This window comes from Onychostoma macrolepis, chromosome 09 (assembly GCF_012432095.1).
Source record: "Onychostoma macrolepis isolate SWU-2019 chromosome 09, ASM1243209v1, whole genome shotgun sequence".
NCBI classification, from domain to species: Eukaryota; Metazoa; Chordata; class Actinopteri; order Cypriniformes; family Cyprinidae; genus Onychostoma; species Onychostoma macrolepis.
The window spans coordinates 871,438-895,686 of record NC_081163.1 but is presented as its reverse complement, the minus strand read 5'-3'; the positions used below and the strand labels follow the sequence as shown (position 1 = coordinate 895,686).

Sequence of the window (24,249 nt, the reverse complement as noted above, 5' to 3'; positions counted from 1 at the left end):
CACTTTGTTTTACAGTTCTGTGTAATCATTTATTAGTCAGATTTGCTACACAGAGATAGTAAACTAATGATGAGCTCTGTGTGCTCAGGTGCTGGCATTCTCAGCACCATCAAAATAAAAGTCCCACTTCCCACACATCGGCCAAACAGAAAAAAAATATTGGCCAATACCAATAATCTAAAACTGCCAAATATCAGCCAAACAGGAAAATATATATATATATATAAGCTGATGCCAACAATCTAAAAATGCCAAATATTGGCCAAACAGGGAAAAAAATATATTAGCTGATGCCGATAATTTAAAAATGCCAAATATCGGCCAAACAGGGAAAAAAATATATTAGCTGATGCCGATAATTTAAAAATGCCAAATATCGGCCAAACAGGAAAAAATATATTAGCTGATGCCGATAATTTAAAAATGCCAAATATCGGCCAAACAGGAAAAAATATATATTAGCTGATGCCAACAATTTAAAAATGCCAAATATCAGCCAAACAGGAAAATATATTTATATATATATATAAAAGATGATGACGATAATCTAAAACTGCCAAATATCGGCCAAACAGGAAAAAATATTTATTAGCTGATGCCGATAATTTAAAAATGCCAAATATCGGCCAAACAGGAAAAAATATTTATTAGCTGATGCCAACAATTTAAAAATGGAAAATATCGGCCAAACGGGGAAAAAAAAAAATATTAGCTCAGCGGTCGGGAACCTATGGCCAGATCTCTTAGCCTTTACCAACAAATGATCCATTACAAAAATTAGACATCACTAGAGATCAGCAATTCCTTTGTTGTAGAACCTACTTAAGCTGATAAAATGTTTAAAATAATAACAGATTTTTTGTACCGGCCAAAGTGCGCGTTCAGTGCTGTTCGCGAGAGTCATGACAGCAAACCACTGACCTTTCTACGGTAACAGAGCTCCTGCACTCAGATGCGTAGCTTGTTTGTAGTAATAGCGAAAATAAAGAGTTTTTGAACAGCAGAAATAGTGTAAAAGTATGTAAAAAAAAAAAAAGTGACAGGACTGAAAAAGATACTTTGTTTTATTTATTTTATACTTTGAAACATTTCGCCGATTACTTCCGTGCAGCTTTCAGCGGATGGGACTGTTAGCGTTATTAATGAAGGAACAATGAATGAATGAGGCAATAAAGAGTGGGACATTCTTGATATTAAAAAGACAAGCAGTATTAAAAACTCAAAGCCACGAAACAGAACTCAATCCGCTTCTGACTGGATGTTTTCTGCATGCGAGGTCCGAGTGGAACACAGACAAGCATAGTAGACTTCGGTGGCACGCCTAAAACAGAGCGTCAAAATGCCTGCACTGGTGTGTATTCACATAAATACAGTCGACATAAGCACCGTGCATTATTTTTCACTCAGTCTCTTACACACACACACACACACACACACACACAGAGAGAGAGAGAGAACCTCACAGTAACAGCCCTGCACAATTTTGACGGTTTGTTGCGTATTTTAGTTTCCATGGTCCTAATAAAGTTATTATTATTAAAAATTATTGAAAAATAAACAAACATATATATACATATATATACATATACATATATATACATATATATATATATATATATATATATATAATACATTTATTTATTTATTTTATTTTTTTTTACTGGCTTTTTTGGAAAAATGCATTAGCCAAAAATGAAAAATTGGCTCTTTGGTCAAAAAAGGTTCCTGACCCCTGTATTAGCTGATGCCGACAATTTAAAAATACCGAAAATCAGCCAAACGGGCAAAAAGGCAGATGCCGATCATTTAAAAAATGGCAAATATTGGCCAAACAGAAAGAAAAAATGTAAGGAGGAGCATTTCCAGCGAAGTCACTGCACTCAGATGTGTTTAGAAAGGCCAAACTGAAGTAATGAGCCTCACACATGATGAAGTGTAAGGACTGACCGGATGCTGGAGAGCTTCTGCAGCAGCATGAGCATCTTCTCCAGCAGCGGCGGCTCCAGACGAGGGTTACGGAGGAACAGCGAGGCGCAGCGGAAGAAACCCTCCGAGCTGCACTGATCCAGAAAAGCCGACAGCGTTCCTGCTGGACAGAGGAGCGTTAGTCTGAGATTCAGAGCTGGAATATCATCTTCAGGAGATTTGTGGCTTTAAATCGTTAGCGTGAAACTCTGCTTCATATCTAGACGAGTAGAAAACACATGCAGATGGTGCGGTCCACTTGTTTCAACATTACAGCTCATACTCTTAGCATTACATTACATCTGCTTTCAGCAAGAACACTTTTCCTTTCAGCGCTCGAGTCTTCATCCAGCGCTGGGAAAGAAACGGCCTTCCATGAAAACATATTAATATTAATAATAGTCATATTCATATATAATATTCATTTGTAAGTCGCTTTGGATAAAAGCATCTGCTAAATGCCTAAAAGCAAATGTAAATAATATCCATAAGTTTGAGGAGCTGCAGCATTTCTACAGTAGATTCACTTACTGTAAGTTGTGGGGTTTTTTCGTTACGCAAGAAAAACATAAAATGAACAAGACAGACATTATTTCTACTCTAAAACAAGAACATTGATATTACTGCTAAAATTTATTTTAATATGAATTATTACAGTGGAACACTGTATAAATTAATAGATTTATATTAAATAAATAAAAGAATATATTAAATGAATAAAATTAGATTTAAATTAACAAAGCAGTTAAATAAAATAAATATTGATTACATAAATATGACTGAAATAAATACATTGATAAAAATAAATTAAAACAAATAAAATGTGGCTTAAAAAATAAATAAAATGATAAAATGTATAACATTTTATTTAAATATTTTATGAATTAAAATAAATGAAAAGCTGATTTAAGTAAATAATAAATGAATACATTTGATTTAAATAAATTGATTACATTAAATACAATTTAAATAAATAATAAATAACAAAAATGTAATAAATATTTAAAACAAAAATAAATTTGATTAAATTAAATAAAATTTATAAAATTCTATTTACGTAATAAACTAATCAATTTGAATAAAATAAATAGATTAAAACTGAGATTGGGCTGATACACTTTCTAAAGAAAGAAAAGTCATTCATCTTTCAGATGAAAGTAAGACTGATGGAGAGTAAATGATGATGACTATCACTTTCAGAAACCAGCTACAACCTTCACGCTAAACATTATTACAAAATAATTTCTCTCAAACGTAATGGCCGAACTTCAATTTTCACAAAATACACTGTTGGAAAGCAGCTTGACAGAGAATGAGCTTCAGCTCAGGGAAGTTTAAGGCGTCTGTTAAAGTCTTTGACTGCGATGGAGCTGATTTAGGAGCTGCTCGTGGACACATGGAGCGCATTAAAGCAGACGAGCGCAGCTGACCTCCAGCCTTCACTCTGCTGTAAAGCTGCTAATTGGCCATCCGGCTCGCCTCACGTCTGCTCAGTGTCCTGCCCACCTCGTTAACACGCTCGCTTTAACGACTTACGAGTGTTTTCACCAACTCCCAGCGCTCGCACAGACTAACAACTACCTCCAAAACACATTCGATACATGTACAGCGCATTACACTGTGATGGGAATTTAATTAAAGCCATTATTAAACTGCAAAAGCCGTGACTGAATTAAATAAACCGTCTGAACTCTTTCAGAACAGGGGTTTTCAAACTGGGTCTGGGTCCATGGGAAGGTTTTAAAAAACATAAAAAATAAATAAATAATAAAATACAGGTTTAACTAGCTAAATTTGACAGAAAATAAAATAAAAAATTATTAAATAAGTAAATTATATATATATATATATATATATATATATATATATATATATATATATATATATATATATATATATATATATATGAATTTGATTTAAATAAATACATAAAAACATACGATTAAAATAAATGGATTCAAATGAATCAACAAATCAAATTTGATTTAATAAGTAGAATTTGATTAAAATAAATAATATTTGAATTAAATAAATATGATTGAAATAAATCGATAAATCAATCAAATTTGATTTGAAAAAGTAAATTAATATTTACAACAAATAGATTAAAATAAAATAAAGTTTAAAATAATTTAATTTGAAATAAATAGAAAATGAATGAACCGCGATCTTAAAGCAATAAACTAATACATCTGATTTAAATAAAAAATAAAAAACATTTGATTAAAATAAAAAAAGATTTAAATAAATAAACAATTTAAATAAATTCACTGATAAAATATAAATAAAATTTTTGATTAAAAATAGTATATCTAACAAGACACTACTGTAGTGAGTAGGGGGAAAAAATGTAATGATGTAAGGAAATATAGACTAAATATTTTCCAATAATATTTTACACAAATTTATAATATTCATTTTTTTGCAGAAAAAATTTGTAAGAATTTAACACTATGAAAATATATAGCTGTCTTTTGCATATTTGGATGGGATCCTCGCATGAGGATAACCATGTTTGGGGGTCGGTTTAGTGGACATCACACAATATCTTCTGACCACACATAAAAAAAAAAAGAAAGAGTTTCTCACGTGATTCTGAGCTCATCTGAAGCAGGACATCCACAGACGGAGCCAGCAGACCGGGACTGCCCGATCTCAGCAGAGCCAGAACCGCCGGCAGAGCCTGGTACTCCAGGAACAGAGCCCGTCCTTCATCGGTCCGAACCGCACCGGACAGAACCTCCACAGCCTGAGCCAGAACATCCACTACAGGTCCAGAAGAAGAAGAGAGACGATTTACAAACACCATCAAACACCACAGATGAGCCAGTTCACACAATAATAAAACACAAACATGTGTGACCCTGGACCACAAAACCAGTCATGAGGGTCAATTTTTTGAAACTGAGATGTATACATCATCTGAAAGCTGAATAAATCAGCTTTCCATTGATGTATGGTTTGTTAGGATCGGACAATATTTGAAAATCTGGAATCTGAGGGAGCAAAAAAATCTAAATATTGAGAAAATCTCCTTCAAAGTTGTCCAAATGAAGTTCTTAGCAATGCATATTACTTATCAAAAATTAAGATTTTATATATTTACGGTAGGAAATTTACAAAATATCTTCATGGAACATGATCTTTACTTAATATCCTAATGATTTTTGGCATAAAAGAGAAATGGATCATTTTGAGCCATACAATGTATTGTTGGCTATTGCTACAAATATAGCTGTGCTGCTTATGACTGCTTCTGTGCTGCAGGGTCACATATAATCATGCATAAATGCACTTTTCAGAAATCTTCAATTACTTTTGTATGATAAACTGTACTGGTCACCACTTAATGTGCAATGTCCCGAAGCAAAACCAGCTGAGAGTCACTGATTAATATTATAGCATATTAAAAGAGCTGCAGTTCCCAGAAGGCATTTGATTAGCGATGGATGAGTGTGTGTTGTTCTGACTGTCACATCAGATCATGAGTGTTAAAGAGAGCGGAAACAGAGTGTTTACTGACAATAAACCAGCTGTTCCTTCACACACATCTGGAGCTTTCAACTGTTCACTGACACGTACAGATTCATATTAATAATAGCAATGAGTAATGATTACAGGAATAGTTTATTTACAAATGAAGATTTGCTGAAAATGTGTTCATCCTCAGTTCATCTGAGATCAGGATGAGTGTGTTTCTTCATCCGGTTTGTAGAAATGTGTCTCTGCATCAGTGTCTCAGCAATGGATGCTCTGCAGTGAATGGGTGCCGTCAGAATGAGAGTCTGATAAAAACATCACAATAATCCAGTTAACTGATGGACTGGAGTGCTGTGGATTATTGTGATGTTTTTATCAGCTGTTTGGACTCTCATTCTGACGGCACCCATTCACTGCAGAGCATCCATCGCTGAGGGTGAGCACATTTTCAGCAAGTTTTCATTTTTGGGTGAACTGCTCCAGAGATTAGACTGATGCTAAAGAGATATTTTAGTCCTGAGTGGAGCTCAAACAATTTATACTGACTACAGAAACTTAATTTGATTCATTTCCATGACATTTACTGACCATTTCTGACTTTGGGAGCCAGTGTCAGAAATAAACAATGCATTAATGGGGAATTGAATTCCTGTGGTCTTTTACGCATATAAAAGCAAAGCACTTTTAACTGCAGACTCTCAGGAACAGAGCGAGACGCGGCTGATCATAACAACAACACTGCCACCTGCTGTGAAGTCATGATGAAGAGCAGAAGGTCAGCGTGACCTGGGCCTCGTCTATAAACATGTGTGTAATGATCGTAACTGTCAACTTCTAAATTGTTGCTACAAATGACTTTTAAAAGTCCATAAACACAAAAATTGTTCCATAATTCATCACACTTTAGAAATATCAGTTCATATTAAATCAAGCACAATGTGAAGAGCATCAACTCCACCTAAAGGACAGCCACAAATATCCCATCATGGTTCAGAAGAAGTACAGCACTGGGCTATATATAAACAAATACGAAAACACAATTAATATTTTCCTGTGCATTTCTTGACCATCAAACTGATGACTCCAGACCCGAACCATCTCATAAAGGTGATCCGCAGCTCACTGTTTTACATTTATGTCAGGAAGAGGACCATTTACATCCAAATGTAATTTAATGCACACAAAACAAAACCTAGAAATAGATTTCAGAATATAAACTGCTTAATCTGCCATTTTCAGTAAGATTTAACGGTACTAAATATGTGCGTTTAACAGGGTTCGTACAGATACTGCAAAATGAAATTCCTGGACTTTCAAGGACTTTTCAAGCATCATTTTTATTTGTATTTTTTTTTTTGGTTTTCAAGGACTAAAATCAGAGACCTCACTTATCAAACAATACTGTCATCTTTCACATTCTAATAAATAAATTAATAAAACAAAATGGTACAAATAAAGTGCAGCACAAGCAAAGCATGCAGTGACTGTGGCCACTTTAACATTTAAAAGGATACTCGCGTTCCTTATTCAACCTGATTTTATTTTATGAATAAATGATTGACCTGAAGAATGATAGCTGTATCATACACTTGGAAAATACAAGCACAAGCAAACTCATAGCGACTTTTATTTTGAAATCGCAATGTACAACAAATCGCATATCTAGAAATTTGTTGATCTAGAAATATTCTCCTGTGTTTGCATAGGTTTATAAATGATTTACATTACAAATCTAGTGATATTTTCCCAGATGAACGTTAAGCATATGCAGAGGAAGAGTTTGTGGACGGAGCAGCTGAGATGCAGCAAAACAAAAATGAACACTAATTTCATACATACAGCCTTTTAAAAATTCAAGTACTTTTCAAGTACCGTCCTTTTCATAAATTTGACTGTTTTCAAGGTTTTCCAGGACTTCAATTTCAAAAAGTCAAATTCAAGCACTTTAAGCACTTTGTGTGAACCCTGGTGTATCTTGAATCACGTCCAACAGATATTTGTTTTAAAGCAGTGGGTAATTCAGTCGTTGATTTGCTTAAAGTCTACTTTGCGATTCTGTTGGCAAACATTTTTATAGCGGATTATATTCAACGTATTTATTGCGAGTGCAGCAAAAACAGTCAGCGCAGCCTTTACAAATAATTTGCGAGCAATGAATCTGGTTGCCATGGCAACCTCACACGCTTGATGCTGCAGTGCTGCTCTACGTAGTAATAGCAAAACCGCTTTAAAAAAGGTACACAGAGAGTGAATTTGTTCGTTTACTACAGAAATGCTAAAATGTATTTAAAAGTTTGGCCTCCCCAAGCTCAAACGTCAAGCTAGGCCTGTGATCTCTGGACTGACCTTGACTGATGGTCTTGATGATGATGAGGCTGCACAAGAAGCGTGTGAAGACAGGAGCTCTTGAAGAGCGGAGAGACGCGTGATCCTCGAGACACCTCCTCACCAAGCCTCCTCAGCGTGGAGGTCAGGACAGCATGCTGGAGACAGAGAGACACATCAAAACACACGTGGCACAGACAAGCTTCCATACAAACTAGCTCACGGACACGCAGCAGACATACGAGATGAAATGTATAACATGTACAAATGATGGCATTTAATAATATATAGCTGGGTACATTTTTTAATTAGAGATCAACCGATATTGACTCTCTTTTTAATAACCAATACTGATATAATTGCGCATATCTGATAAATTGTTAAATTTATTATTTCAAATTATTATTATTAGTGTAATTGTTATATTGATATTATAAAATGTACAATTTATAAATAAATGATCAGCTTTTCATAAACGCAATTGTCTTAAACTACAGTTTAGGGTTATTTATAATAATCACACACGGTCAGGAAAGTAACAAACAGAACAGTAAATACATTACATTAAGGTCCATTGCTAATGGCATGTTATCAGAATTATTAATGTTTTTGTCAGTCTACCTGCTGATAGCATTTATCGGATATGGCATTACAAAACCGATATCCGCTTAAGAAAAAAGGCTTAAATATCTGGAAAATTATCAGTAAAACCGATTATCGGTTGATTTTAATGCAAAGATTGAGACTTTCAGTTCGACTTCTGAACTTCATGACCCATTCAATTCTCTCGCTGAAATACGTGTGTTTCACTGCAGAGCATAACAGTTATATTACACTGAAAAGAGGACGTTTAAACATGGTCAAATCAGGATGAGGTTGAGAAAATACAGTAAACTATAGCTACTTATATGATCTGAGGGCTGGTTTAGATATTGAATAAGTTCAGGATTATCGTAAATAATCAATCAATCAATCACAGAGAGCACCAGATCAGAGTAAGAATGGGCTTTGAGGAGTAAAAACCGTGTCTAAGTGTAAAAATTAGGTATGAAATTATTCTGCATAAAATACTGTTAGACCAAATAATGCGTGTTTGACCGAATAAGCGAAAAGACAGAATAAATTGTACCAAACAATGACGTGACATGATCAAATAGCAACCAGCTCAGAGTGAGAGGCATGCACTCTTTATAATGCAGCAAACATGTCGTCAGTGTGGAAGCATTTAAAAGTGTCTGAGAAAGATGCAAAAATCACTACAAGCACCGACAGCGAGAGACTGATTAGCACTGCATCTCAAGTCTCCGATGAGAAGAGGAAGGGTGGTTACTGTATGATGATGAAATCGAGAAATTAAACAATTAAATAAACTGCAGAATCATATGTTTTCTAATACAAGCACAAACTGCATGTATTCTGACAGCGCTGCACGAGCTCATTAGGCAGGGTTCAAGTCCAAAAGAGGAAAATCTGCGCTGAAACAGTTACTCGTCAGATGCTCAGTCACATTTTTATGAATTTTTACAAGCGTGATACATGCGACAAACATCTTCCCAAAATCATAATGAGAATCATTTATAAATCTGAAAGATTCAAGAAGGGGGTCTCAAAAATGGCCCAAAAAATATTATTTTACTAACTTATTAATGTCAAGTTAAACTGTGCTTTGTTGGTATAATGTCTGCTAGAATGTTGAAACATGTTCAGTGTTAAGTAAATATTTTTAAATTGTTGTTTTGTAATTGATTGTTTCTTTGAAAAGCAAGACAAAACAGTAAAAAGCACATTTTGGTGATTTAATTTATGCAATGGGCAAAAAAAATGGGCAAAATACATGGGTTAAAAAAAACTGTGAAAAACTGTTTGGTATTCAGTGTTTCATTTTGTTCGGCTTCAGCTTCGGCCAAGAATTTTCATTCCGGTGCATGCCTAGATCAAACAGAGACCAAACTAGTGTAATATGCGTTGGTCTGGTTTTGTGAACTCTGTGACAGATGTTGATGTTGTACCTGTGAGCTGCGCTCCAGATGCAGCAGACAGCAGTAGATGCAGCGCAGCAGAGACAGAGACGACTCCATCGCTCCGTGAAGCTGCTCCACCAGCATCGGCAGAACCTGACAACACCACAATCACAGCGGCATCACACCTGCTGCTGTACCATCCACTCTCCATTCAACACATGCACAATCAGGACTCATTTGTTTTTCATTTAATACAATGCACATCAAAAATACTTATTTTTGGAGGGGGTGACAAAGGAAATCAAATGTATCAACAATGCTTGATGCTTATAACAAGTGAATCATTATTAAACCCTTTTTAAGATTGTGATTTTAGAAGTGCAAATAAATGAAAAAATAAATAATAAAAATAAACAAGTAAAATTATATATATTTATATATTTTAATTAATCGCACAGCTCTAACCAGAATTGGCAGCTACACTACTGAAAGGTCTTAAAAATTCTCATTTTTATAATGGTTCAAAAATATGCCGCAAAACCCATGAACTCAGAATTGACTCAATTAACTTTGTTTTAAAGGGGGAAAAAAGTTTGTTTTCATAATTATTCATGAAGCTCTTTTTCTGCTTATGTGTGGCTGGAAAAAATAACTAGCAATCAAACCCCAATCAGTAAAATCAATCCCGCCGTACGTTATATCACTCAGAAACGTGTCCGATTACAGCCGTTAATCTAACGAGTCTAATGAATCAGTGCTGATTCTCATTAGACGTAAAACAAAACAAACACGAGTGAAACATCTGGACTCATTACAGTAATGAGAACGAGGTATTTCCACATCACAGTAATGAGAACAGAGGAAATGTGTTTAATTAACATGAAAATAATGTCATGATGTAAAGAAATCAATGGTTTTAAAAATAGGCTTCATTTTTATCATGAAAAACTGCCTGTGAAATGTGATCTGGATGCGTTTTCATGAATCCTGTCAACATTTCACAGCAAATCGGTTCATAAGAAACCACCCGTGACTGACCCTGGCGCATCTCTCCTGCGGTGAAGGCCTCGGCCCGTCTCTGACCTCCATCAGCTGACCCTCCACCAGCCAATCCAGCAGCAGCGCCAGCAGCTTCAGCGACGGCCCGTGTGCAGCGGCCTGATGACCAACACAACACATCAGTCCTCAGCAGTGTTACGCAATCACATTACTTTTTTAAAGTAACTTGTAAAGTAACGCATTACTTTTTAATTTAGAAGGAAATATCTGAGTTACTTTTTTAAATAAGTGACTCCAGCTCCTGTGTTTCTCATGTATTGAGTGACCGCTCTGGTGTCGAGAGAAATCAGGAGTAAGAACATGATCTTACTGTAGTTCTAGACTAAATATCAACATTTACTCATCTCACCTGCACTAAAACACATTCAGCGTTCCTCACAATCAATAAAAACACTCGAACGCAAACTCAGAATATTATACAAACCTGCAATAATTAAATGTGTTAAATAAGAACAATATCATTTATGTGTTTAATCTCATTTTATTAACTGATGTCTTTGCTGCTGACCTTCGATGATTCACTTCTATCATACTAATAATCATAAATGACACATTTGTGTTTTATTTTAGTTATCACTGAATAGTGTTGATCTTTCTTCTCCTGCGTCGTATTCTTCATGTGATTAGTTTGATCTGCGTCCTCTACTGTACAGACGTGAATCTACATCTCCTTCAGTCTGAGCCGCATTCACTTCACTTTTAGTGTGAAAGAGCTTTACATTTGTACAAGAACAACTTTTTATATTAAACACAAACAAACAAGCCCTGCCCAGATTTACAAAGCAACTCAAAAGTAACGCAACGCATTACTTTCCATCAAATGTAACTAAGTAACATAAATAGTTACTTTTTTAGGGAGTAACGCAATATTTTAATGCATTACTTTTAAAAGTAACAACAGGTCCTCATTAGAGTTCCCAGCATGCTTTATAATGAACAGAACTCCTCTGATTGAACGCTGCAATCACAGATGGCAGGAAAGCGCTGCTGATTGCGATGTAAACAGCTTCATCAACATGCGCCGCGTCACTCGCTCATTAAACCAAGCACAGAACACACATTACCTTGCCTGCTGCTTTATGTGCCGGAGGTTTCTCTGGTTTGCTGGGTTTGGGGTCGTACGCTTTAAGAACAGCCGCTTCTCGGCTCCTGTGTGTCGTGAAGGACTCGTACTTTCTCTGTGCAAAACAAACACACACAAGAGTTCATTTGTCCTGAATAGTTACACCACTGCTTGGAATCATCAACATTTTGATGATTTAATTTTAAGTCTGTTCTGCTCACTGAGGCTGCATTTATTTGATCAAAAATATAGTAAAAACAGTGAAATATTATTAGAATGTAAAACAGCTGTTTTCTATGTGAATATGTGTTAAACTGTAATGTATTTCTGTGATGCAGCTGTATTTTCAGCATCATTACTGCAGTCTTCAGTGTCACATGATCTTCAGAAATCATTCTAATATGCTGATTTGCTGCTCAACAAACATTTCTGATTATTATCAATGTTGAAAACAGTTGTGCTGCTCAATATTTTTGTAGAAAATGTGATGCATTTTAATTTTCAGGATTCACAGATGAATAGAAAGTTCAACAGAACAGCATTTATTTGAAATAGAAATCTTTTGTAACATTATAAATGCCTTTACTGTCACTTTTCATGAATTTAATAAATCCTTGATGAATAAAAGTATTATCTTTTTTTTTTTTTTTTAATCTTACCCAAAATTTTGAATGGTAATGTATGACAGTTTCCACAGAAATATTGTGCAGCACAACCGTTTTCAACATTGATAATAATCAGAAATGTTTGTTGAGCAGCAAATCAGCATATTAGAATGATTTCTGAAGATCATGTGACGCTGAAGACTGCAGTAATGATGCTGAAAATACAGCTGCATCACAGAAATACATTACAGTTTAACACATATTCACATAGAAAATTGTTATTTAACATTGTAATAATATTTTACAATTTTTACTATATTTTTGATCAAATAAATGCAGCCTTGTTGAACAGAAGAGACGACTTTCAGAAACATTTTAAAATCTGAATGATTCCAATCTTTTGGTTAGTCAGTAGTGAATGTTCATCTTGTACCTGAAGGTTCTCCAGTCGAGCTTGAACTTTCCGCGACTGACATTCCAACTTCCTGTTCTGCTCACTGACCTCATTAAGCTGCACAAACGAGCTCTCGTTACTCATCATCACAGACAGAATCAGACGAGTCTCACTGTAACATCAACACCGCTGAGAGCCATTTACAGTATATACAGTGTGACGACGGACACGAGTCCAGATTTACACCACAGCATGAGACGAGAAAGAGCTTGTAATTAAGAACTGTTTGTCAGACAGTTTAATTGTTTATGGTTCATCAAAATCAAAATGAAAAGAGAAAATAATCAAATGACACGAAACACCTTTCATTCACTGCACCATACAAACACAGACATTACAACATGATTGCATCATACACAATATATTTTTTCATTGAATTTCCAGAGTAAAAATATATATACACTGTGTGCAGAATTATTAGGCAAGTTGATATTCTGGTCATATTTTTTTTCCAAGAACATTTTACCAATTCCAAACCACATCAATCTTAATAACTACTATTGATTTTGTATTTAATCATTTATAAGTGATATATAATTGCCCATGAATGCTGAAAGTTAAAAACTCCTTATTTCAGGTGTGCAGAATTATTAGGCAGGTTTTCTTTTACAGATAAAATGAGCCAAAAAAGAGATTGAACTCAAGAATAAAAGTAAAACAATTATTAAATGCCCATGAGAAGGATGCAATACTAATGCAATAATAGAATTAGCAAAGTTAAGGCATGACCACTGGGCAGCGAAATGCTCATTGGGTCAGCACGGTCAGAAAAAACAGGTGGAGAGGAAAAGACACCTTAACTGCAAAAGAATTAAGAATTAAGGTGAATAATTAGGTGAGAAACCATCAGGAACCATTTAGTCTCCAGAACTGCAACCTTCCTGGAGTCTCCAGAATTACAAGGTGTCAGGTTCTCAGAGACTTTGCTTGGGTAATAATGAGCTCCTAAAACTTACTGCCAGATTCTGGAAGATACATTCTTCAAACAGTGGCACAAGAGGATGTGATGCTGGTCCTTCAAGAGTCACTCACAACTTATCTGTCCATAAAGCCTATACAAAACCAGTCTTCATGTATTTCACAACACTTCAGCATGTTATTCTTATTAAGTGAGAGTCATTTAAAATATATTTTTACCCAAGCAAAGTCTCTGAGAACCTGACACCTTGTAATTCTGGAGACTCCAGGAAGGTTGCAGTTCTGGAGACTAAATGGTTCCTGATGGTTTCTCACCTAATTATTCACCTTAATTTCTAATTCTTTTGCAGTTAACGTGTCTTTTCTTCTCCACCTGTTTTTTCTGACCGTGCTGACCCAATGAGCATTTCGCTGCCCAGTGGTCATGCCTTAACTTTGCTAATTCTATTATTGCATTAGTATTGCATCCTTCTCATGGGCATTTAATAATTGTTTTATGTTTATTCTTGAGTTCAATCTCATTTTTGGCTCATTTTATCTGTAAAGGAAAACCTGCCTAATAATTCTGCACACCTGAAATAAGGAGTTTTTAACTTTCAGCCTTCATGGGCAATTATATATCACTTATAAATGATTAAATACAAAATCAATAGTGGTTATTAAGATTGATGCGGTTTGGAATTGGTAAAATGCTCTTGGAAAAAACATATGACCAGAATATCAACTTGCCTAATAATTCTGCACACAGTGTATATATACATAAACAAAAACATGATGTCAGATTTCTCACCTGTTTCTTCATAGAATCATTTAATTCCTTCATGGAATCAAAACTGGCCTTCATCCTCTTATTCTCTTTGGTTTTCTGCTTCAGAGCCGCTTCCAGCTCACTTTTCTCCTGCTGATATTGCTGTAGGAATAAAAAGATATACTTATTTAGCATTAATTTGTAATTATTTTATTCATTCAATTTATTTGTTTACTAATTCAATGTGGTTGCTGTTTTTTAATGCCATGTCAGCTTCTTTGTGGATTTTCATAACCATATTTGAGTTACTAAAACTTAAAATAGACGATAATTAAAGACCCATTTTTCCTCAAAAATTTTTTTTGCATTAACATGATTGAAAACGTTTTTAAGGGTATCAAGAGAGTAAAAACCATTTTTTTCTGAGCAGCAGGATCCAATAAAATGTGTTTAATATACAATTAACGGATGTGATTTACATATGAGCGGGTTTTGAAGTAGTGCGCTTGAGGCAGTGTGCGTGGTTTGACGGTCTGCATACTGCGCACTGTGTGAGTGAACGAGGCTCGTCTGAGCTGATGCAGACCTGCTGCTGGTTCTGGACGCGTCTCTGCTCCTCCTGCTGGACTCTGAGTCTGTGAACACTGCACTGCTGCTGCTGCAGGAACACACTCTCTCTCTGCTGCAGACCACGCTCTCGCTCACACAGCTGCGCCGCCCACACCTGCTGACTGAGACGCTCCGCCTGACACACACACAGAGAGAGAGAGAGAGAGACACACACACACAGAGAGAGAGAGACACACACACACACACAGAGAGAGAGAGAGAGAGAGACACACACACACACACACACACACACACACACAGAGAGAGACACACACACACACACACACACACACACACACAGAGAGAGAGAGACACACACACACACACACACACAGACAGAGACACACAGACACACACACACACACAGAGACACACAGACAGACAGACAGACAGACAGACACACACACACACACACACACACACAGAGAGAGATAGACACACACAGAGACAGACGCAGACACACACACAGAGACACACACACACACACACACACAGAGACACACAGAGAGACACACACAGAGAGACACACACAGAGAGAGACACAGACACACACACACACACAGAGAGAGAGAGAGAGACACACACACACACACACACACACACAGAGAGACACACAGATACACACACACAGAGAGACACAAACACACACACACACAGAGACACAGACACACACACACACACACAGAGAGACACACACACACACAGACACACACACACAGAGAGACACACACACACACACACACACACACACACACACACACACACAGAGAGACAATGACAAATACAACCAATAACAGTGATATGAGAACAACAGGCTGATAATTAAGTGATATTTTTAACTATTATTGATTATGATTTATAGACGTTATTGTTTCAAAGAGCAGAAATAAAAACAATATTGTTCACTGTATTGGTTACTGGACGCTGGACGCTGGAAGGAAACTATAAAAAAGCTCACGCAGATAAAAGCTTTTAACTGACTGTCAGCAGATTAATGTCAGTGATAAAGTCATAGCAGTGTTATTTTAGCATCACTCAGATACTATTATAATTTTAATTCATATTTTGAATTAGTTTTTTTTATATATATTTTTCATTTTAAAGCAAGAAACTAAAGAACTTTTCTAAACTAAAGAAACTTTTTCATGCAATGAGTTTTGAGATACTGGACTATTTATATTCCTGTCTATATTCTGAAGGTCTCTTAATATGTAATTTGCCTGATTTATAAAACATTTTATTCCTAAAAATGTGTTTGTTTTCTGTCTGTTAGTATTCTATCAGCATTTTCTGATTCATGGAGTGATAAAAGATTTAATATGACAACAATATCAAACAAGAATTATGAACCTGGCTTTATCTAACATTTAGATGAATGGAAATGATTACAAATTTGTGCATATTTAATTAGATAATGCCACATCTGCATATTTGAACACAACATTTTATAGAGAATTTGTAATACAGAACAATTGTCTCAAATTTTGTCTTTTAACTAGTTTTTTTTTTTTTTAATTTTTAATACAGTCATCTATAATTTTTTTTATTATTTTTGATTTTAGTTTTAGTTTCTTGATTACATGAAGTAAATGAGAAACGTTGCCTTGGCAACTAGCTTCATTTATTTATTTGTTTATTTAATGCCATTGCAATTCATTGCAAAAGCAACAGCATTTAAATAAATAAATAAAAACTATTATGATTACAATATCTTTGCAATACATTGTTTACAATAATTCAACGATTTTATCTTAAAAAAAACAATTTGCTGAAATAAAACCTTTTTAAAAAATATCTTTATTTCAGTTAAAATTTATTTTAAGCAACAAAAATGTTATATTGACTGATTGACACACAGATGGCTTCACACAGTTTTTCCTGCAGAGATGAATATCTGACCTGCAGCTTCTCATAAATGTGCAGCATCTCCTGAAACACATGCACTGCTGCTGCGCTGCTGCTCTTCCTTCTGCTGGTCAACGCCGAGGAACCGGACGACCGGACCAGATCGGATGGTAAAGTCACGTCTGGAGAGAAACGATCATGAATCGGTGCGAGACGGCTCTCTAAGCTCCGTCTGATCCGAGTCTGATACCTGTCTCTGTGCAGAACACAGTCGTCTCTTCAGGAGTATCGTCTTCATCACTCCGCTCGTCTTCAGCGCTGTCGGGTCTACTGCAACATAACGAGACGGCTGTGAATTCACCGCAATAATAATAATAATATTAAACCTAGCAGATGATGAGTGACCCCTGACCTCCGTGGACGGTCGGAAAGCGTCCTGTAGACGTCTCTGAGGGCCGCGTGATGGTGTGCAGCGTGACCGGACAGGTGAGGTCTGTTCTTACACTCATCATCAGCCGGCGCGTCTGGACCCTGCTTCAGCTTAGAGACACACACAACTGCAGTTCACTGATCAATTCAGCTTCATAACGTCTTTCTTTCAGACTTTCAGAGGAAAGAAAACATCCAGAACACACTGTTAAGTGTTTGTTTTATAGCACTTGATCGGCTTGTTTCTGTAGATTTCACTCTTTAAGGGCAGACGCTGCCGGCAAAAACACTTTCATAAACCTGTCAAGGTTGAGATTTTGGGCTTTTTGGTTTTTCATAGTGCAAGTGTTTTTGTGTTTTTCAGACTTCTGGAAAGAAAACATCCAAAAGACACTGTTAAGTGTTTCTTTGTTAAGATACTGATTCTCGGTTTATTCAGAAGTCCTCTGAGAAATCTAATCCCGTCCGGATGTGTCTGAGATAAGTGAGATTCATCCCGTAATTGTTTGGTGATGGATTCTCCGACCGCTCGCTCCACTTTCATCATGAATATAGAGGCCTTTCTGCCATATCAGACCAAACAATAACATGAAATCAATAAGATGCAGATCACGAAAACTAATAGCAGAGTTGGGTAAGAATATTGTATTGACGTTTTCTCGATTGTTAACATAATATAACTGATTTTAGTCCCAAACCATTAATTCAGTTCTCAAAACAAAGACTCGTTTCTCAAAAAGTTTAACAATGGTTAAGTTAAACATTAGGCAGCAAAACTGATGACACCAATCAGAATCTGTGCATCCCAACAACGGAGAGAAGAGAGAGCTGAACCAATAATATACATGGGTTTTACACATTCAGTATAATTACAGTACAGTACCAGTACATTAGATGATGGAAATTTCCATATTCTACATATTCTACACCTTCAAACGTGTGACTGTCAAATTTTCCATGCCATGATGGATATTGAAAAATTTTCATTTTAAACAGTATAGATGATTACTTAATGGTAATGCAATATTTGTGAACAACTGTGCATGACAGACAATCAATCCCCAAAAACTATGGATGGGGGCTTGCTTTGGTGTTGCCACCCCTCATAGACCCCGTGCCACCCTAAACATTATTTTCTAGATCCGCCCCTGATTTGTTCATATATAATTTGCTTGATTATATACATTTTATTCCCCAGAAATTGTGAAAATATATTGTTTTCCTGAATTATGGAGTGACAAAAACGAGACACCCTAAATTCGCTCTGTGAAAACATTTGACTCTAATAAATGAGTCAAAAAAACTATTTTGAAACTGACTTCATCCAATATTCAGATTTTTGTACTAGAAATGTATGCAAATTAGCGCATATTTCATTAAATAATGCCTCGTTTGCATATTTAAACCTAACATTTTAGAACACTTGTAATACAAAAAATGTTTGCAATTATCAATGTAACAATTAACTGTTTAAAACAGACGATAACTATTATTGTTTTACCCTATTCACCTGCAGTGTTTCGCCTTAAAGAGTTTACTTTTACTTTACAGCTGTATTCCTCTCTATATTCTGAAGGATTGTTCGTATTTAATTCACACTGATTTATACAACATTATACTCCGAAAACATGGTGAAAATGTGTTTGTTTGACAGTATTTACAGAGTGATGAAAACAGAAATTCAAAATCCCCTCTGGAGAAAACTTTAACTCTAATATGACAACAAAACCACACAAGAATTATATATTTTTCCATAACATAAAATAAAAACTAGCTATAAGAACACAACGATTCCTCTCAGAATGAAACGCTCGTTGAAGGATTGTCCTGTCAGTCATTCCGACAAACACACACACCGTGAACACACACTGAACGAGTAAACTCACCGGGGTCCTCCTCTGCAAATATTTCTGCTTCAATATTTCGATTCTTTCGTCGAGATCAGAGTCAGATTCGTTATTCATCTTCTTTCAAAACCGCCGCCGCTCGTCTCTAGTAACGTAAACACTGCCGCATCCGCCGGAAGCGAACGCGCTGCACTCGCGCGTCAAAATAAAAGTCACCACAAGATTATCAAACATCATCCTCAAACCTAGATTTTATTCTGCATAGTAATATCATTGTTCTAACATTAATATCCGCTTCTGTCTTCTACATTGCTTAGGTTTAGGGTTAGGGGAAAAAACTGTAAATATAAAGAAATAATAAAAATAAAATGAATCAACTAACTGAATTAATTAAATTTAAACAATTAAAATAAACAATAACTGGGTATATTTATACATATAATTTGTAAATAAATAAATACAGTTAATAGGTAAATAAAAATAAACAAATAAAGATTTGTAAATGTACAAATAAATTTGAATAAAATAGATTAAAATAAATATTTAAATATATATAATAATTGAATAAGCGAAATAGATTTAAAAAACATTAACAAATAAAGCTGATTAAAATTGTTCACATTTTGGTTTATGTCACTTGCACCAAACTAACTTTGCTCCGTGGGTCTGTGACGAGATCGTGGAAGAGAATGAAACACAGGAGATGAGTTCACAGTCTTCAGCGTTTATTCTCTGGGTTCACACACCTCTGCACGCAAAGCAACAATTATACCTCCTATAACACTGAGCGATAAACCTTATTACACAACATTTACTCAAACGGTCAGCTCTGTTTCTGACTGGCAGCTGAAAGCAGTTTCACAATCACAGGTGAGAGCAAACACACTTATGTTATCAGAGGTGATTCTTAATGAAGGGAGGCAAATCAGAGGAGAATTACAGACACAGACAGTAAGAGCCATTCTGTCTTTCAATCATATTTGAGAACAGATTAAGAGCTGCTGGCAAACGTGAATCCACCAGAGGTGCGAGTAGGAGGAGCACCGAAGATCAAAGATGCTTTATCCTTACTCGGATTAAAACCTCCATATAGAGAGCCTCCAAATCCTGTTGTAGCAGGTTGTTTGGGAGAAATACCAAAACCAAAATTCAATGCAGGATCATTTTCTTTTTTGGCAAAATCTATAAACGATGATGAGACAGGTGCATCGGCTTTAGGAGGCACAACTGAGGAAGAAAGCAAATAATAATGTTAATAATGGGAGTAACTTTTGTTTAAACTGTAACCATCAGCACAGGTTCACACTGAACACAATAATAAGCTTTTTCAAAAACTGGGTATGAGGCGATATCATTCAACTCATCCAACTTTAAACATCAAATATTTTGCAGTTGAAAAATGTAATGTAATAAACCACGTAATATATTACAATATGTTATTGCAATACTCGTTTTTTTGCCTATTGCAAAATGCTTAAAATTGCAATAGGGTCATTTCGTGTCAATTCAAATGGACGTCCCCGGCTCCAGTTTTTGATTTTGTTAATTTTTTTTTTTTTTCTGTAGAAAGATGAACATGTATAGTGATGAAAGCCAAAATATTAAAAGTCACAGATGTATATTTACTGAGTAATGCACTGTTTTGTAGAGGGGGGGTCAAAATGGTCATTTTCAGCTGAGATTCGGAGCCAGATTACAGGGGGCTAAAAATGACTTTAGAAAGACGGCAGCATCACGATCTTATTTTTACACAGAGATGGTTAGGTCTGTTAGTCAAATCTGTTGACTTTAGCCAACTTTGTTGAATTATGTGCCAATGGTGACCATTCAAAAATGGGGAAAAAGCACTTTTTGAGTTTTTTCTCCAAAGTTTGCAGGCCTGTAACTCAAGAAGTATTAAATACATCTTAATGCCCTTTTAGATATTGCTCTTAACAAACTTTCCTTTTGGCATCTTCATTTTTAAAGCCCTATCCACCTTATTCTTTAACACAGAAGTAAGCCTATGGCGAGGCTTCCAGGTTCATTAGCCGCTATGTGGAAATAACAACGTGCAGTAAAACTGTTTGCATTACAAACCAGTGTGTTCATAATTGAGATAATACATTAAAATAATATGGGAAGACACACCAATTTGCAATATCAAGCAGCAAAACAAGCTGTTTTGTACAGCTAAAAATAGCTGGATGCAGATGAGACCGGAAGCTAGACCCATAAAATTTACAAATGGCCATTTTTACGGGAAGAATAAGGTGGATATGGTTCAGTTCCAAAGACACTGGAATTTCAATACACTTTATATTAAGTACCAGACCTCTTATGTAGATGAGATATGGGAATAGAACGTTTAATAAAGTCTTCTCACCTTCTCCAGATTTGATCTTGGTCTCGGTGTCTTTGGTGCCATCCAGCAAACGCTCTTGCATTTTAGAAAGCAGCAGCTCCACGTTGCAAAAAAAGGCTTTTGGATTTTCAGAAATGTTGGAAAGATCTTCAAATTCTTCAGACGTGCATTCTGGGTAATTCTGCACACAGAATACAAATAATGTACACTGAAGAAAATAAATATTAAATTAAAAGCCTAAATGCCGAAGCATAAATATAATCAAGTGGTTTCCTCATCAATAAATTGTTCTTCAAAACTAATGAAGTCATTTAAAAAAATTAAGAGTTTTGATGAAGTCACGTGTTGATCATCATCAGGTGTGTGTGATGCTGTACCTGCAGGAAGTGAATGTGGTCTTCAGTGGTCAAGAACTGGTCGAGCTCAGACACCTTCATCCTGAGGTCAGAGATCTTCTGCTGGACTTTCTCCTGAAGTCCGTCAATACGACTGAGTTCATCTCTCTGTCGCTCTGTGATCAGTTCTTTCACGCGGACGCTTGTTTTCTGAACGGAGCACAGCACTTCACTGAAGATCCGCTCGCTTTCAGAGACTGCCGTCTGCGCTGAACACTGTTCCACAGCGAGAACAACCACAAACACATCATTGTTTCTCACAGACTAGCAGATGCTTCTCAGATGTTTCTTCTGAAGAAGATCAGTACTCACCGTGACGGACGCTTCTGCCTGCTTTAGCTCTTTTAAATCCTTCTCTCGGTCTCGAATGTTCTGCAGAAACTTCTCACGTGTTTCCATTAACTTCGTCTGGCAACAGAAAATAGCAAATAAAACTCGTAATACATGTATGACAGAATTTTCATTTTTGGGTGAACTATCCGTTTAACATTCTCAGAACATTCTGGAAAGGTTCTCTCAAAGTTAAAAACTGCTCCAGTAAAGTTAATAAGTTACCCAGTCTTTAATAATGTTCTCAAACCTTGAGCTCAAAAACATTATTTAAGCATTGTTCAGGCAACCTCAACATTTTATTTAGACGTTCATCTGATATTTTTCAAAAGTTACTACATTGTTTACAGTACATTTAAAAGTAATGCTATCTGATCTTTATGTTAACACAACGTTAGCACAAAAACATTATTTAAACATTGTTCATGGAACGTTTTTTCTGAAACATTTTAGTTCGGCTTTCATCTCGTGTTCTTTAAAAGTTACTAATATTTCAGAATGTTCAGAAAACATTAAGTAACGTTCCCATAATGTTTGCAAATTTATAAAACTGAACAGTCACTTAATGTTTTTCTAGCGTTCACATAATCAAGAATTGCAAATGCACATTTTTATCGTTCTGAGAAAATAAAGTTTTCGTGTGTATAAATGTATGTGTATAAATAGTCTGCCAAATAAAAACAGAAAATCGTGGTATCGATACACAAAAGTGGACTTTGGCGTGCATCTCCCCCACAACCCTAATTCTACCCATTGCGTATCATATGCACACCAAAGACATTTCTGCGTATAAACAGTCCGCCAGCTCGAAACATAAACTCGTGCTGCTGATACGCTTTTTCGTGAGATCGGGTTGGATTGTCAGTTATCAGTCAGTGAGGATCTACCTGTCTGTCTGCTCTTTCCTCGGATGCTGAGACGCTGTCGTGGTTCTTGTGTTCTTGTATAGCACACAGCAGACAGACACACTTCTGATCAGTGCGACAGAAGACATCCATCAGTTTGTCATGGAGAGAGCAGGTTCTGCTCTGAAGATCCGTGGCTTCGGTCAGCAGGTGTTTCTTCCATCCGAAGAGATCATTGTGCTTCTCCAGGTGATTTCTGCAGAATGAGGAGACACAGGTGAGGCAGGATTGCACGGCGTTGGTTCTTCTGGAGGTGCAGGAATCACAGCTGACTTCATGGGCTTCAGCATCTTCATCATCCTCAGCCTTTGGTCTCATCTTCATCAGTTTCTCAGAAAGCTCCTTCATCTGCAGCCAGTCAGTGACAACAGGTTTGTTGGAAAAGGTTTGTTTGCACTGAGGGCATCTGCACACATCCTGATCCCACAAACCTGTAATGCAGTCCTTACAGAAACTGTGCCCACAGGGAATAATGACTGGGTTCCTGAAGACATCCAGACAGACGGAACACCTGAGATCGTCGCGATCATCCGCCATGTTTTGTTGGAACACCTGTGTTGTGTCGAAGTCTTCCTCTTATGACAGAACAGCTGCAAACGAAACTTTGATGCAAGTTTCGTTTTTTTGGAAGCAGCGACTCTATGGAGTCAAAACAGTGCCACATACAACTGCAAAAGAACTGAAGTATTGCAAGAGGGGGAAAAAATTGCAAACGAAAATGAAGGTATTGAGAGAAAAAAAAAGTGCTTTTTGCAAACAAAAATAAAGAATTGCAAAGGAAAATTAAGTATTGCGATAAAAAAAAAAAAATGGCAAGCAAAAACAAAGAACTTCAAAATAAAAATGAAACAGAGCAAAAGTAATGATTTTGCTACACATATTTTTTTCATGGCCACAGCTACCAATTTATTTGCAATGCTGCTTTTATTTTGCATTTCAGTCAAGTGTGAACTTGCGATTCCGTTTT

The 24,249-nt window shown here is 36.0% G+C and overlaps 2 protein-coding genes across 3 annotated transcripts in view; both read right to left on the bottom strand.

The window, feature by feature from the left end:
• The window catches only part of LOC131547515 (coiled-coil domain-containing protein 138-like), a 20,288-nt gene extending 775 nt beyond the window's left edge, over positions 1-19,513 (bottom strand). Inside the window, 14 exon segments of the mRNA XM_058788143.1 lie at positions 1,948-2,086; positions 4,555-4,731; positions 7,792-7,835; positions 7,837-7,928; positions 9,780-9,884; positions 10,770-10,889; positions 11,855-11,968; positions 12,892-12,969; positions 14,621-14,740; positions 15,165-15,323; positions 17,087-17,214; positions 17,283-17,362; positions 17,445-17,572; positions 19,348-19,513. Coding sequence (XP_058644126.1) covers positions 1,948-2,086; positions 4,555-4,731; positions 7,792-7,835; positions 7,837-7,928; positions 9,780-9,884; positions 10,770-10,889; positions 11,855-11,968; positions 12,892-12,969; positions 14,621-14,740; positions 15,165-15,323; positions 17,087-17,214; positions 17,283-17,362; positions 17,445-17,572; positions 19,348-19,425 — 1,562 coding nt within the window. The 5' untranslated portion in view covers positions 19,426-19,513.
• Positions 19,514-20,000: 487 nt separating this feature from the next.
• Positions 20,001-23,992, bottom strand: LOC131547516 (E3 ubiquitin/ISG15 ligase TRIM25-like). Of its 2 annotated transcripts, XM_058788145.1 has the most exons (6): positions 23,714-23,992; positions 23,265-23,630; positions 22,360-22,455; positions 22,030-22,263; positions 21,674-21,833; positions 20,001-20,535 (listed from the first exon to the last, which is right to left on the bottom strand). In XM_058788145.1, exons 1-6 carry the CDS (start codon positions 23,810-23,812, stop codon positions 20,300-20,302), a joined length of 1,191 nt encoding a protein of 396 aa, XP_058644128.1. In that variant the 5' UTR covers positions 23,813-23,992; the 3' UTR covers positions 20,001-20,299. The 2 variants fall into 2 exon arrangements, with proteins under 2 accessions (XP_058644128.1, XP_058644127.1); XM_058788144.1 differs by having other exon boundaries at positions 23,265-23,990.
• Between the last annotated feature and the right edge of the window lie 257 nt (positions 23,993-24,249).

Excerpts from the sequence above, each read along its gene's own strand:
- LOC131547516 (XM_058788144.1), bottom strand. The coding sequence starts at position 23,819 with ATGGCGGATGATCGCGACGATCTCAGGTGTTCCGTCTGTCTGGATGTC. Across the intron at positions 22,456-23,264 it reads AGGAAAGAGCAGACAGACAG|ACGAAGTTAATGGAAACACG; the intron begins GTAGATCCTCAC and ends TTCTGTTGCCAG. Across the intron at positions 20,536-21,673 it reads CAAGATCAAATCTGGAGAAG|TTGTGCCTCCTAAAGCCGAT; the intron begins GTGAGAAGACTT and ends TTTCTTCCTCAG.